General features: G+C 34.8%; 1 protein-coding gene across 1 annotated transcript; it reads right to left on the reverse strand.

Annotated features, from left to right (window-relative positions):
* Positions 1–371: 371 nt before the first annotated feature.
* Positions 372–15,037, reverse strand: LOC129282828 (potassium voltage-gated channel subfamily KQT member 1-like). The gene is made up of 8 exons (XM_064115161.1): positions 14,975–15,037; positions 14,594–14,689; positions 13,154–13,553; positions 12,150–12,294; positions 10,714–10,789; positions 9,612–9,747; positions 8,924–8,976; positions 372–8,130 (listed from the first exon to the last, which is right to left on the reverse strand). The coding sequence occupies exons 1-8, from the start codon at positions 15,035–15,037 to the stop codon at positions 7,942–7,944; spliced, it is 1,158 nt and encodes a 385-aa protein (XP_063971231.1). The 3' UTR covers positions 372–7,941.
* Positions 15,038–15,657: the final 620 nt, after the last annotated feature.

A 15,657-nucleotide genomic window follows, 5' to 3' on the forward strand; every position in this document is an offset into this window, starting at 1 on the left:
TATTTTGGTTTTCTTTAAAAATCAATCAACCTATTCATCAACCTGTCAAGCAATGAATGAATCAATCAATCAACCTATCAATCAATCAACCTGTCAAGCAATGAATGAATCAATCAATTAATCAAGCAATTAATGAATGAATCAATCAACCTGTCGAGCAACGAATGAATGAATCAATCAAGCAATTAATAAATGAATGAATCAATCAATTCATCAATCGATCGATCAGTCAATCAATCAACCAATCAATAAATCGTTCAGTCACTCGATCAATCAATCAGTCAGTCAATCAATCAATCAATCAAACTGTCAATCAACCTGTAAATCAACTCATGAATGAATGAATCAATCAATATAGACTTTCAAAATACTTAAGAGCACCCATGATCACAAGTATCTCATATTTGTTGAGAAAGATTCATTTATTGTGTCAGAATGTATCGTATATAATATCATATCACAATCATAATATTGATACCCAGTACCATATTCTTCTAAATTTTCTTAAACATAAAATCACTATGATTTCTATGTAAAACGTTTTATACAATACCGTGAGTATAAAATCAAATAAATACTTGAAGAGAAGTTGTTCTACCTCTTTCTCACATATTTAATAAAAATACCAAAGCCTGTTAATAATGGCGCCTCAAAGTTCAGGAACATCTCTGTGTATGAACTACATGTCTATAAATGAATGAGGCATTAGTATAAAATATATTACTGGCACACATAATTGAGGGCATTAGTAAAAATTATATATTTAAGGTATTTTTTGACCATTTCAAAAGTAACAAATGTGGGTAATCGTACTAATGCCTGAGCAAAATCCTGTGCATTTTATGTTTTATATGATAATGATCCTTGTTATTTGATGGTAAACCACATATCCTTGTCTTAACCACGATCAGTAAATAGAACTAGTTTGAGACCAGTCATGAGAAAACTTGCCATTACTTAAATAAATGACCGGTCACGATAAATGACCAATTTCAGCCAATCACCTGATTACAATAAATCTATAGTATATCACAATTGTATAATTCAATGATGTTGCAGAGGCAAACGATTTTAACTTTCACAAAGAATACAGACAAATAAAGTCTTTCAAATGGTTTCAAAACAAATGAACACAAGGTTGTGCAACATAATCAGAAGTTTTGCAAAAAAAATGCAGACATCGTCCAACATGGCTCATGACATATTAATGAAACTTATAATATCGCAGAACACTAGTAATATAACCACAATTTCATTATTACAATGGAACAAGTTTTTCCACACAACTTTGGATCTGTTCTGAGACTTGAAGGCCCGGTATTCTCATAAGAGGTACATGTATCAATTGTACCATCGTACAGGACCATGGCTTATGCAGATTTCATGTGTTAGAAATACATGTACATGTATAACAAGAAAAAAAGTAAAGAATGAATTACACTTTCTTTTAGCGCCCTTTGTTAAAAGCGCACATTTAATGTGATCCCTCTATATAAATACCGTTTTCAGTAACTCATGATATTTTGGTCCGCACCACAAGTGTTCTGTAAATACCAGAGCGGCGCTACTTTTATGATCACCCATTCAAATACTTGAGCACATAATGGATGGTGCTGTCTGGTGCGCTGCTAATAGCAACGTCAAAATAGCACCGGTCTGGCCCGGACTATTCTAGCACGCTGCATTCATAAACTAAAAAGTTTGCGACTTAGCCCGGAGTTGGTCTGGACCATCCACTTACTGAAAGCGGTATTAGTGTATGTGATGAAATAGCGTAATGATGTAGAAAAGTGTGCATAGTCAATGGTATTGTGAGATGTTACCATTGAAACCTCTGTCTAGAATACCGGGCCGACGTGTTTGTATGTGCAGCATGTCTGAATTTAATTTTTTTAAATGTTCCTGAGCTCTTGACATACAGTATCACATCTGATTGAAGTAGGCTATAGAATTCACATCTAGAAGGTACTACAACCACTTTTGATGGAAATTTATTTGATTTTAGAAATATTATTCAGCAAGGAAATTATCTTTAATGCCCGTTTTTGGTCTACAATCATCTTAGATGAGCCATAGGGTGATCGTATTGTACATGAATCTGCTAATCATACAATGAACTTAGAGTGGCATACGATGATGGCGAATTTCGAAGTATCATACTTTTCATTGCACGTATATGTATGATTTTCATGAAAATTGCAGTGTTATTCTTGTTTGATTTTTCTCCATTTATTCAATTCAACTTTTTGCTGGGGTGAACTTGACCGATCCAAAAGTGCAAAAATGAGGGAGAGCACTTTGCAAATTTCACATTTCCATACAGACCTATACAATTTATGGAAAAAATATAATCTTCTATAACAGAAAGGTGGTAGTACATGTAGTACCTTACACTGCATGAAGGTCCTCATACAAAAATACATGCAGTATTCTATTTAATAAATTTCCCCCAAACTTGAAAAAAATCGAGTTCAGCCATTTTCGTACAAATATTCAAATAAATATTTGAACATTAACTTGTTCCACACCTCTCTGCAATGAAATACAAGCAGGTTAAATCTAATTAAAAATGCAAACATCTTTGGTGTACCATTATCTAAATCAAATTCAATCAAATTATTGTTGAAATGATTACATTATTGCCTTTTTTATGATACAATTGTTTCAAATTGCTGCATAAGTCCCGAAGAGGAATGTACATGATAAAAAAAGAAAAAAGTATCTTTCATCATAAACCAGCATATAACTTTTCTACTAAAAGCTAGCCCAGAGAAGCTATGAATAACATGGAAGGGGTGTCTCACAAAAAATTAAATGTGACTAAAAGTTATAGTCTTAAACTTCTAAAGATGCATTGCTGAGTTGGACAAAGATGCAAGCTACCTGGGGTCCGTTGCAGAAAGAGTTGCGTTTAAACGCAAGTCAAATTATCAATCGCAAGTCCCAAATGCGCGTTGTTGATTGGTTGAAAATCAAGTTACGCATGATTTTTAAAGTTGCACATGATTTTTAAAGTTGCGATTGATTGCAACTCTTTCTGCAATAGGCCCCTGGGGCCCGTTGCAGAAAGATTTGCAAGGTATTAATCAATGCAATTGCATGCTAGCTATCAAAGGTACATTAGCACTTAGAGCATATGACTTTAAGTCTCAGTTATAACTTTTTGTGACCCCCCCACCGAATCTCATTACTGAAAGTCCATGAGGTTCCAGTTGCATAAAAGTTACTATAAAGGTAACTTTGCCATTCAATGGTAACTACCATGGTAACGCTGGTCAACAGCCAATCAAAATAAAAATGGTAACTTTTATGCAACAGCTAGCTAGGATCCCATCTTCTAAAACAAGAATCACTGTCAAAATGCAACCACGCATAAAATTTTATTTTGGGAGTGTAAGCAATCTCTTTCTAATAAGCCCACTCACAATACTGCAGGGGGGGGGGGGTGGTTTCACAAAGTTAAGTGTGACTTCAAGTCACCTTGAAGTGTGTGCAATGAACAAAACATAGAACATAACTTCAAACTATAATCCTTATTCTCACAATAATGATGCAAAATTTGATTCCACTGAGCACTCAAACAGCATGATTTTTATCCTAGTGTTGCAGCTTTATATGAAATTGATACTGATGTAATCTGGAACAATCTAAACAAATTATTTATTTTTCATGTACAAATATCTTACCAATAAATGCATTTTCACTGCCCCTCCTCTCCATCATTCCTACTCATATAAATACATACAAATACCTTTTTTAGCTTCCAAGCTTATAGTATTGCATTATGATAATCAAAATAAAAAAAGCTAAAATTGAAGATTATTCCCAAAAGGTAAAAGTAAGGTGATTTCTTCAAAAAACACAAAAACTAAACTTGAAAAAAAAATCAGGAAAAATTAGAAATGGGCAGGAACTCCCGATTATTCTTACTACTGAATTAATGCAACGCTTTGCTGGTGTTTGCAATGTTGCATGAAGTGCAGATAAAAAAAAAAATAATAATATTCACTTTTGCAGCGCTTGATGTATCAGGGCCCCGTCTTACAAAGAGTTGCCATTGATCCGATCAATTGTAACTCTATGGAAATCCATCAGTGTCATAATTTTTTCTACGAAATATTTGCACAATGTCCTTTGTATGCAAAGAGAAGCGCAGTGAATTTTCAAGAAAACAATGAATGCATGAATATACATCATAGCTAGAAAATATTTTTGAACTAACATGCATAATAGATGTTAACGTTGCTGGCCGTCCATAGTTGCGATTGATCGGATCAATCGTGACTCTTTGTAAGACGGGGCCCAGAACGATGTCTCTCAGCGCTTTACAAATATACTTTTACCCCGGCAGGGCATCGGATCCTGGCTTGCCTACATGTACATACAATATACATGTATGCACTTTTTTCACTCCCACCCTGGGGGGCATTTCAACAAGTTTCAAAACTCGGTGCTAAACAATGCTGGACATGAGAAAAATCTTTATTCCTCACTCACGAAATCTTACCCGCTTTTTGGTAAGCTTTCGCTTGGTAGCTGGATGTGCAAGCTTCGTCGGACCTTCGTCGTAGCTGACGCTGTTGCAGCACAACGGAGTATGGGATCGTACGTCGAGGATAGTGCATATTGACCATCGTGCTGCATCGGCAACAGTGACTGCTACGACAAAGGTCTGACGAAGCTTGCAGCCTAGCAAGTGAAAGCTTAATTACCAAAAAGCCGGTAAATTTTTGTGACTATGGAATAAAGAATGCTTGTCTATTGGACCTCTAGGAAGAACAGAGCCATTTCATCAATGGCTCTGAATAGAGTGATCCATCCGTATCTTTTTAAGTGCTTACATATTTAATTTTAACATTTTGTATAATGTATTTTGTTGTGATTTTCATACCATAAATAAAACCAAACCAATCAAAAGAACCCTTTCAGTAAACAATGCTAGGTAAATGTCATTTTATCATTTTCATTATTTTTCTCTCTCAGAAGACATCGTTTGTTGCAGGTATAATCTCAAAATGTTTTTGTTCAATTCTTAAAAATTGGAAGCAAGATTTTTCTGTTTTATTCCTAACAAACCCTTGAACATGAAAATTTGAGTTAATACGATTAAGATACATGTACCTTATGCATAAATGGGGTTTGTATATCATTGTGTCATACATGTATCTTATTAAGTCCTATTAATAAGCACCCTAGTATTATATTTATATCCAAGGCCATACCAAATTGAAATAAGACTTGAGTTGGAACCTTGGTCAAAATATTGAAAAGAAAAATAATTATTGCAAGTATAAATGTCAGGATAAAGGAAACCTAAACTCAGCGGAAAACATTACCAAATGGCACTCCACAGAAATGTGATCAAAATCATTCTTGTATTACGTAACAAATACAATGAAAGTACAGACAATTTTATTTAGAATCAACACTCTCTTATCCTTTTGTAAGAAAATTCTCTGCTCAGTATTAAATGTAAAGTACATATTATTTGTCATTTGCTACCCCCCCCCCCCATAAACCCACAGATCTTATGCAGTACAATTATTTGTTTAAGTATCATTTACATGTATTTGCATATTTGATATAAATTGATATATAGATTGAATATAAATGGTAGGCTGACTCGACATTTTAAAAGAAATATGTACCTTTTTTTAAACTTGCTGGACAACTGGCCTGCATGTAAAAGAGCTTTGATGGATTCATTGTTAATCAATTACACCAAGTAAGTTTGATCACAATTTCATCCATAATTTTTTTTGGGGGGAATGATGAAAAATAAAGCTAATTGTCATGGAATAGTTATGACACAGTTTGAATACATGATCAAACACTTAGTTTGAATTTGATGAAGAACTTTGTATCATTCTGAAATGCATATGTTCCTTGACAGCTATCTTGCTGAATTCTACAGTCAATGATTTTCACTGTCAAGTGTTATAAGCTACTGAAATCCTTGCATCTGATTGGCTCAGAGCAAATGCTTCATGAAACCCTCCCCTAATCACACTGCCCACTATGTAGCATCCCACTGCTGCCACCAAAAAAGGACAAGGAGCCAAAGGCGGTAGTTTCCACATTAACCTGCATCATATACATGTATGTCAGCTCACGTTGCAACAACACCTTACCACAAAAGAACCCTACACTATGGCCCGTATTCTGAAGTCAGGTTTAACTTAGACCACGGTCTAACTCTGTGCTAAAATTATGGGGAGCCAAAAGTTCAAAATTTCTGTTTATATTGTATATTTCTCATGTTTACTATTTTGTTTCCTTTTGCTTTTATAATGAAGAAAAATACATGTACTTCAGTTATCATTCCCAGACAATTATGAACAATTTGGGTGTCATATGAGTCAATATATTGAACGTGTACTGTGAGGGTTTGTGCTCCAATTGGCTCTCCATAGTTAAACCACAACTTTATACCAGGGTTTAATTTAAATCCGAGTTCAGAATACGGGCCTACATGTATGTGTTACAAGACATCGAGATTGGAGCAAATGCTGCAGGAACAGATGTCTAGTCATCAAGTGGCTATGGGCTATGGCCGCTACATCCTTAAAACAATCCTGGCCTTTATCTGTGCCTGCACTTAAAGCTATCAAGGTTTCATGACAAAGTCTACACCGCATCTTTCGGTAGGAATTCTGTCCAGCCTCTCTCTCTTTCTCTCTCTCTCTCTCTGCAGATTCCCTGCATACTTGCTGCAGACTTTGTCAAGGTGCCTAACATGGAATGTATGACTTAGTGATTGTGAATAAGATGGGGCTTTATTTACACATACATTCATGCAATGCATAAGACTCTCTAAAGGCCATGAAGATCTTTTATTTGCATGTGAGACTCTGTAATTATGCATAATGTAGCTTCCTATCTACCTATCATTTATTTGGTTGCTGTCACACAACAAACTTCTCTGAAGACATCGTATAAACCTCTAGCGGTGTACTGATTATGGTTCTTTGTACTCCAAAAGCTTTCTGTCTTGGCTGAAGGATGGGAAATAGCAGCAATTCACAAGGTCATCCTGCAGCCAACAGCAAGTGACTGTTGAGCAGTCACAATTCTTTTGGAATGTGAAGTGCTTCTGGAGGTATTTTGCATGCTTCCATCTATCTAGACATTGGTGTTAATCCTAGATTGCCCTTGATAGTCAACATGAGTTTTCAGAGATGATAGCATCAGCAAAGGATTATGATCTATACCAGATACTGATACAGCACTATCTGTAAAGCCCACTCCACTGTTCAACACTGACACCCATGCCTTCCTTGAGGAGAGCATTAGAAGATTGGATGCGACCAATCTTCACCAGACAGATATGGATAGAACATATCCCAACTGCAAAAAGCGAGATACTGTGTAACTGTGTCCTTCAAGCCATTTTCCCCAAAGACAGTATCAGCAAGAGATGCCGGGGACCCAAGCGATCTTCACCAGACAGCTATGGTTGTACACCCATCCGCAAAACTCTGGCTTGTGTCTAGCTGCAACCTTTACGCCATTCCTCAAAAAGACAGCATCTGCAAGAGATGGGACCCTGGCTTCACTTAATTGAGCCACCATCTAACGGGAACCTTCAAGCCACTTTCCTCGAAGACAGTATCTGGAAAATGGGACCAAACTGATCTTCACTAAACAGCTTCGAGTGGTATAAACCTAAGCTTTTCTCTAGCTGGTACCGTTAAGCTATTTTCCTTGAAGACAGCATCTGCAAGAGCTGGAGTCACAGCGATCTTCACTGATCTGACATTTTGGAAAAGTACATCCCATCCTGTTCAACCTGAGCTTCTGTCTAGCAGCAACCTCCAAGCCATTTCCCTTGAAGACAGCATCTGCAAGTAATGAGGCACTCCATTCAAACATCTACGTATGGAATGGTCAAACTGCAAAACCTGAGAAACTGCCTATCCGGGATGTTGAAGGCATCTCCCTTTACGTATCAGTGCTACCGCTCGCTGCCCGTCTAGAACTATCCTCCTCATCTTCATCCTCTGAGGAAGATGATGACGTTGTTGTCTTACTGGAAGGCTTTGGTCTCCTCACGGGTTGGGGTGTGGTTCGGTCAACCAGGATATTCAAGAGTTGCATACACTTGTCCAGCTTCCGATCCATCAATTGCATCTGAGTGAAAAATGAATTAAGAAAATAGATTATACAACCAATTTCTCAGGTTTTGCAGTTTGGCCATTCCATACGTAGACGTTTAAATGGAGAATAGGGGTTAGGTCCATTTTTCATAAATTATATTGTTTTCTGTCTCAAAACCTATAGATTTTTTGCCGCTCTGATACCAAAGAAAATTGAAATTCACATTAAAACATGAATAAAAGTGGCAGAGAAAAATCCCCTTTTTATCAAAAGAGATTGGATTAATTTCAGTTTGCTTGCAAAAGGGGTTAGGTCCACAATAATAATTTTTGAAAAAATATATAGAAAAAATTGAAGACAGGTAGATTTCTTTGATACCCAATTTTATGTTCACATGATAGGGTAGTACATCGTAACACTTTAGTTCCTCATAAGAATATTGCAATAAGTGAGAATAAAAAACATGATTTTTCTAGGATTGGTCCAAAGTGGACCTAACCCCTTTTGCAACCAAACTCTTCATATACTGTAACATCCATTAATACCTTTTGAATACAAGTCCCAGTAAGATAAGAAACAGTAAACCATAACTGATTGTAACTATGCCTATGGCAAACTACATGTAAATATGAAAAAGATGAAATTGCTTCTATAAATTGATGGTATCATTTAACTTTACATGGCTCTTAAATGTATAAAAATATTTTTTCAGTAAAACTCCAGCACTATTGTGTTGAAAAGTGAAATAAACACATAACAGGGGATATAACTGTAATGTGAGGCAATGTACATGTATGTATAAAGAGACAACAAAATTAAAACTCACATTTTGTTCTACTACAGCAACCCTTGCAACAACTGTTTGCCGCTTTCTGTCTCCTAAAAAATAAAATCATCAAAATGATATTAGTCGTGGCTTTGGAAATTTAAAAATAAGAACAAATCAGATAATCGTCTGCGGTATGAAAGTTGATCATAATCAGAAAACTCCTGCATTTTCAAAATTATCTAGAGTACTTTCTGTTTTATTTTTATAATGTACGAAGGCAAGATAATTCAATTAAAATATATAATTTAATGGTTAGTAGTACAGTAATTGTTCATTGTTTTATATAGAGGCACAGAGTCACATTTAGAAAACATTGCTGTACTTTCTCTCTATCCTAAATGCTGATAATCACAAATAGAATATTGTTAGAAAGAGAAAAAAAACATACTGAAAAATGATACCATTCTCAGTACATTATGCTGGGTTATTGCTGAATGAAAGCCATTCTACTAAAGCTAATCATTACAGACTCAAAATTGGCAACAGAGTCGCTCTTTCAATATGCACATTGGCAAATTTCTGTTAAATTTATCATTAATTTTGACTTTAAATAGTCATTTAAAAAATTTGGCAAATGAATAGAAAATTAATGACTGTTGCCAATTTGAAGATAAAAAAATAAAGGTAAATCTCATCCGTATGTAAGATGTGTGCATCTACATCTATGATGATATAATTTTCTTACCAAAAAGCATTGATCCTGGTTTTCCTAACGTAGTATCGATTCTTCTCTGTAATTCTTTGATTCGGACCATCATGTTTAGGTGGCCCTGTGAGTACTGCTCTATGACATCTCTGACATCGTATGGTTTTCTAGCTTGCTGTCAATGAAGAATGATAAAAAAGACCAGATCAGAGATCTCAATGATGAAGGGTAAAAGATTGAGATTTTAAAGGACAAGTCCACCCCAACAAGAATCAACACACATTTGATTTGAATAAAAAGAGAAAAATCCAACAAGCATAATGCTAAAAATTTCATCAAAATCAGATGTAAAATAAGAAAGTTATGACATTTTAAAGTTTCACTTAATTTCTCAAAACAGTTATAATCACATCTTGGTCGATATCCAAATAAGGGGACTGATGGCATCACTCACTCACTGTTTCTTTTGTATTTTATTATACGAAACATGAAATATTCTAATTTTCTCCCCATTGTCCTTTGAAACAAAGTTTTATTTCTCCCTGCACATGTGAAATTACCATTGTTTAACATTTTTTGGTTCAGTCAAGTTTGTCCTTATTGTCAAATCTGTATAAATTGAAATCTTGTACAATTCAAACAATGAAAAACAAACAAAAAAGTGAGTGAGGGACATCATCGATTCTCTCATTTGCATGTGACTAAATTGTGCACATAACTATTTTGTGAAAAATAAGCGAATCTTTAAAATGTCATAACTTTCTTATTTTCCATCCGATTTTGATGAAATTTTCAGTGTTGTGCTTGTTGGATTTTTTTTTATTCAATTAACTTTTTGTTGGGGTGGACTTTTCCTTTAACTGGCTTTGCTCAAGTTGTCACCTTGTCGTACCTTGTTTGTGTCTAAACTATTTATAAGGTTATTCATAATTAGAGGCTGCACTCTACAAACCCTGCTTTCTTAGCAGTCCCCCCCATTCCCAACCTGTTTGTAAGATAATCTTGACTACACATTGTTTGTAGAAATTTCCTTATGTATTATTGTTTATATCAAAATGAATATTCTACGGTAATTGTTCGAAATGGAAATAAACAAAATCTGAAATGGATCCTCAAAATTAAGATGAATTATTTCACGTACCTGGAATTTTCTCCTCGCGACAAAATACCTAATTTTTCTTATTGCACGAATTGCATTTTTATGGGCATCTGTGAGTCTGGAGCGGGGAAAAGAATCAAAATAGAACAAAAACTTATATCATTTACCAAAACTGAAATAAACATTTGACACTAAAAACTCACACTATAAGTCAGCAAATATACATGTAAGCATTCAAAATTTGCCTTCATTAATTATCATTTAATCAACTTTAATAGACAGGTGTAATTCATTGCTTAAAAAGAATTTCAGAGCGCTAGAAATTTAAGGAAAGATATTTCATTCAAATATAATGCAAAGCTCAGTAGTATTTTGTGGTAATTTTCGTTAGTTTGTACATGAGAAAATTTACCTCATTTATGTTTTTAAGCCCACATTATAAACATCAAGTCAATTACTCCTGGCAAGATAGCATGCAAGTTGGTCAATTGTCTGGCTAAAAGACAAGAGGCACTCATGTATTTGCTGGGGTCAAATTTATTCATGATACGTCTTCATGGCCTGCTATTCAAATATGAAGTCCAGAGCATGCTCCATAGCTGAAGGTCACATTTCATGCTCAATGTAGAGCTCCCTCGCTTGGGCTAATATGGATAGGGTTTCTAAAAACTTCAACTACTAATCTTGAGCATGGAAAAATTATGCTAGAATCCCGAGATTTGAGCAAACTTAGTCTGATAGGGAACTTAAGCTAATCAGTGCACACTTTAAATTGGCAACACAATGAAAACAAAAACACTGTTAAAACATGCAAATTGGTAATTTGTTGTCAATATATTGCTTGTATTACCTATTTTGATTAATGTTCTATCTGTATCTAATTTCGTCAAAGTACGAAAAATGAATTGAAAATTTACCATTGTTGCTAATTAGAATAAAAGGAGCATAAGGCAAATGGAGAATTTGAACAAATCCTCATATACTGTATTCTTTATTGGCAACACAATGAAAAAAATAAAATCACTGTTTAAAAATGCAAATTGCCAACTTTATATTAAAAATTTACTTGTATTATCCATTTTGACTCAAATCATATCCATCAAATTGTATCTATATTCAATTTTGCCAAAGAGTGAAAATGAATAGAAAATTCACGATTGTTGGCAACAAGATGGAAACGAATGAATCACAGTTCGAAAGTGAAAATGGGCAACTCTTAAAAATACTTTACTTTTATCATCTTTTTTGCATCATGTTATATCCATATTAATTTTTGTGAAGTATGGAAATGAAGAGAACATTCACAATCACTGCCAATTTGAGGATCAAAATCAGATTCAAAGCTTGATCTTGACTTCATCTATTTTGCTTCATGTTATATTCATATTTATTTTTGTGAAGTATGGAAATGAAGAGAACATTAACAATCATTGCCAATTTGAGGATCAATAATAGATTTAACCTTGATATTGACTTACGTGGTTATTGTTTCAGGCACATAGGGAAGGCTATAGTTATCACTCTCGTCGTGGGCATCAAGGCAAATAATATCTCCCATTCTCATCGTTTTCTGCGAGCTGTCTGAGACCGACAACTCTACCGCTCTTTTCCTATTGGGATTTCCTAAGAATAAGAAATATAATCATGAAGGAGAAATAGTTTCCTGTTAGGTCAATAAAAGAAATCGTTATTATTGCTCGAGTTATTTATATGCTGATTTATTGTTCCCTAAATTTAAATTATCAACATTTGCAAACACTTTTGTATTCAATAGAGTATGTGATGAATGTCCTTTGGCAAAGGCACTTGACCACATTTGCCACTCTCCACCCAGGTGTTAAATGGATACCTGGTAGGATGTGGACATCAATGTGATTAGATTGGCACGTGTGCACCGACAAACGGTTGCCTGGTCAGGATACTCCCAAGGGAGTGGAGGCGATGCACTTTATGTTTGGAACAATGATGGATCCCACGACAGGGGTAATAATCATTACAATGTAAAGTGCTTAAAAACATAAAATATGAAGCACTATATAAATGTAACTATCATTATTATTATTATTATGAATGAGAATAACTCGTCACTCATCATTGAAGAAAGCCTTCAGACTTTAAACCAAAAGGTTCAGGGTTCAAATCCCACTGCTGCACTCGAGTCCTTTGGCAAGGCGTTTATCTAGCTTTGCAACTCTCCATTCAGGTGAAGTAAATGGGTACTCGAAAGGAAGGAACTCATGGTAGTCTTTTTTCGCTGGGGTATTAGTATGCAGCAAAGTAAAAACATTGTATCAAGGGATGCATCAATATTGAATATTATTATCATTACTAAATTTCATCAAAATCATTTCAAGATGTCAGAAAATTTGGGTATGTGGAAATAGCTAGGCCCCTAAAAAACTCAGACTTTTGACAAATTGAAATCTCTTCTTTTAAGGGGGATTCAAGACTCAAAGACCCAAAATTAGAATTATACAAGTACCTGCAGTTGGTTCTTCCATGTAGCAAACCATGTCACCGCCGGCACCCGCTGCCGCCACTGCCACCGACCCGGCCAAGTTACAGGCAACCCCACCGGCGATCAACGGCGATATCTTATCCGCCGGCGGAGAGGAGGCATTGGAATTTGAATTCTGGTTCGGAGCCGACGTCGGCTGCTCGCACAGTTCGAGGAGCGTTGTCGGCAGGAGCGCCTCCTTGAGGCTTAGCTTGGAGCTTTTCCGCCGCTTCAACGCGAGGTGAGGTTTGACGGAGTTCATGACCCCTGATATTTGGTTAGGCACGGATTGTTGCAAGCTGGGTGTTGGGGGCGCTAAGTGGATTTTCCATGTGGCTTCTGATTTGAAGCCATCCTGATTTGATGCATATAGCCTCCAGGCACACTGTAATGCACACATAAAAATCAAATAAATAATGATTAAATTAATCAAAGCATTTATTCCTTCTTATGTTGTTGGGATAAACCCTTGCATTTCTGACTTCAGGGAACTATCAAAAGAGCAATTAAGTTTTACTTCTGAAAATTACATGAAAATCACTTAGATTGAAAAGAATTGAAAAATAAATCAAAAAGTGAATTGAAAGTAGATGAATATTAATTGAAAATGAACGTAAATGAATGAAAAATCAAATGAAAATGAATGTAAGTGAATGAAAAATCAAATGAAAATGAATGTAAGTGAATGAAAAAATCAGATTAAAATGAATGTAAATACATGTATATGAAAAATCAAATGAAAATGAATGTAAATGAATGAAAAATCAAATGAAAATGAATGTAAGGAAATGAAAAATCAAATGAAAATTAATGTAAATGAATGAAAAATCAAATGAAAATGAATGTAAATTAATGAAAAATCAAATGAAAATGAATGTAAGGAAATGAAAAATCAAATGAAAATAAATGAAAAATCAAATGAAAATTAATGTAAATGAATGAAAAATCAAATGAAAAATGAATGTAAATGAATGAAAAATTGAATGAAAATTAATGGAAATGTAATAAAAAAGGAAATTTAATGCAAAACTTAACTCTTAATGTGCCATTCATTGTAATCAGCGAGTGCCATTTTTTTTCAGAGTCTATATTTAACTGTTTTATTTATAAAAAAGGGAATCATTTCTGAGACAATTATGTTAAACCTCTTGACCATATGCTGAACTGAACAATGGAATCACTCATGCATGCAATGCACTCCTCAAAATTCAATAGGCATAACAATAGCTGTATGACCGTTCCGCGAAAATGTGTTCATGGCACGTTAAGGGTTAAATGAGAATTAACTGACTAATTTATTGAAAATAAACGCAAAATGAAAGAAAATTGAAATGAAAAGGAATGAAAATGAATGGTAATGGCAAAATGAAATGAAAGTAATTGGAAATTGAATGAAAATAAAAAATAATGATAAATGAATTTCACCTGTATAAGGGTGGCAGCAGCAGGAATCTGACGACTGAAATGTTTTTGCCTTTGCTTGTGTTGTACCTTTAAAGCAAACCCAGAACCTAAAATACCCTGTATTTAAAAGAAATCCAATAAAATAAATAAATAAGATGAATGTCAAACTGGCATTGTGTTTAGATCTTCAGAATCCTCACACTATTGTTTGAGTTTGTTTTGTAATACACAAATTTCTTTTTGTTTCTTTTTGGAAATCTCTCCTTCACTCCAAAATGTTTTCTTGCCTAGAGAGAGAGAAAAAAAAATGTCTTGGTATATAATCTCTGTTAGTCCCCAATGTTTCGACTATCATTCCATCTGTTTCAATTATATCTCATCCATCCTTCTCTCTGTGTATACCTCAAATTCCCTCTCTTTTCCATATTTCATCCTCCACATCCAATCCCTATTATTGCCTCCCATCTCTTACCCCTCTCCCCCTCTCTCTCTGTTATATTCTCCACTCCCCCACTGCCCCCTCCATCTCTCTCTCTCTCTCTCGTTCTTTCATTTTCTTTCTGTTTATTTCTGCACTGCGCTCCTTCGCTCTCCTTTCAGAGAAATATGGAATCTCTAAATATCATTCTCGAGAAATCATTAAAATGCAATCACGGCATGAAAATAATAACCTACATACGCAATATAACATAAAATATCAAATTAGTTACGATTTCAAGCTGTGCAATTACAATGTACATGTAGCAGACGCAAAACTATTGTTGAATTTTAGTACCATTACGTACACTGTCACTCAATGCAATATCATATTTAAATATAACGTGAACAAAACGACTGTCGCACTTGATAACATATTAAAAGGTAATTGAATGGAAATCACACGTCTAATATAGGCACCTTCAGACCGACCAAAAATGTGGGAATACCGGGTATTCTGTGATGAGGAAATTTACTCTGATCTACCCTGATAAGAAAATACCAGGCATTTTTTTTAAATGATAAAATGAAAAATCCATATTTCATTGTTCAAGATAGAAATCCCCCCAAAATAAATTTTGCCAAATTGATTGTGGTCCAGGCAGCCA

This window comes from Lytechinus pictus, unplaced genomic scaffold (genome assembly GCF_037042905.1).
Source record: "Lytechinus pictus isolate F3 Inbred unplaced genomic scaffold, Lp3.0 scaffold_20, whole genome shotgun sequence".
Taxonomy (NCBI): Eukaryota; Metazoa; Echinodermata; class Echinoidea; order Temnopleuroida; family Toxopneustidae; genus Lytechinus; species Lytechinus pictus.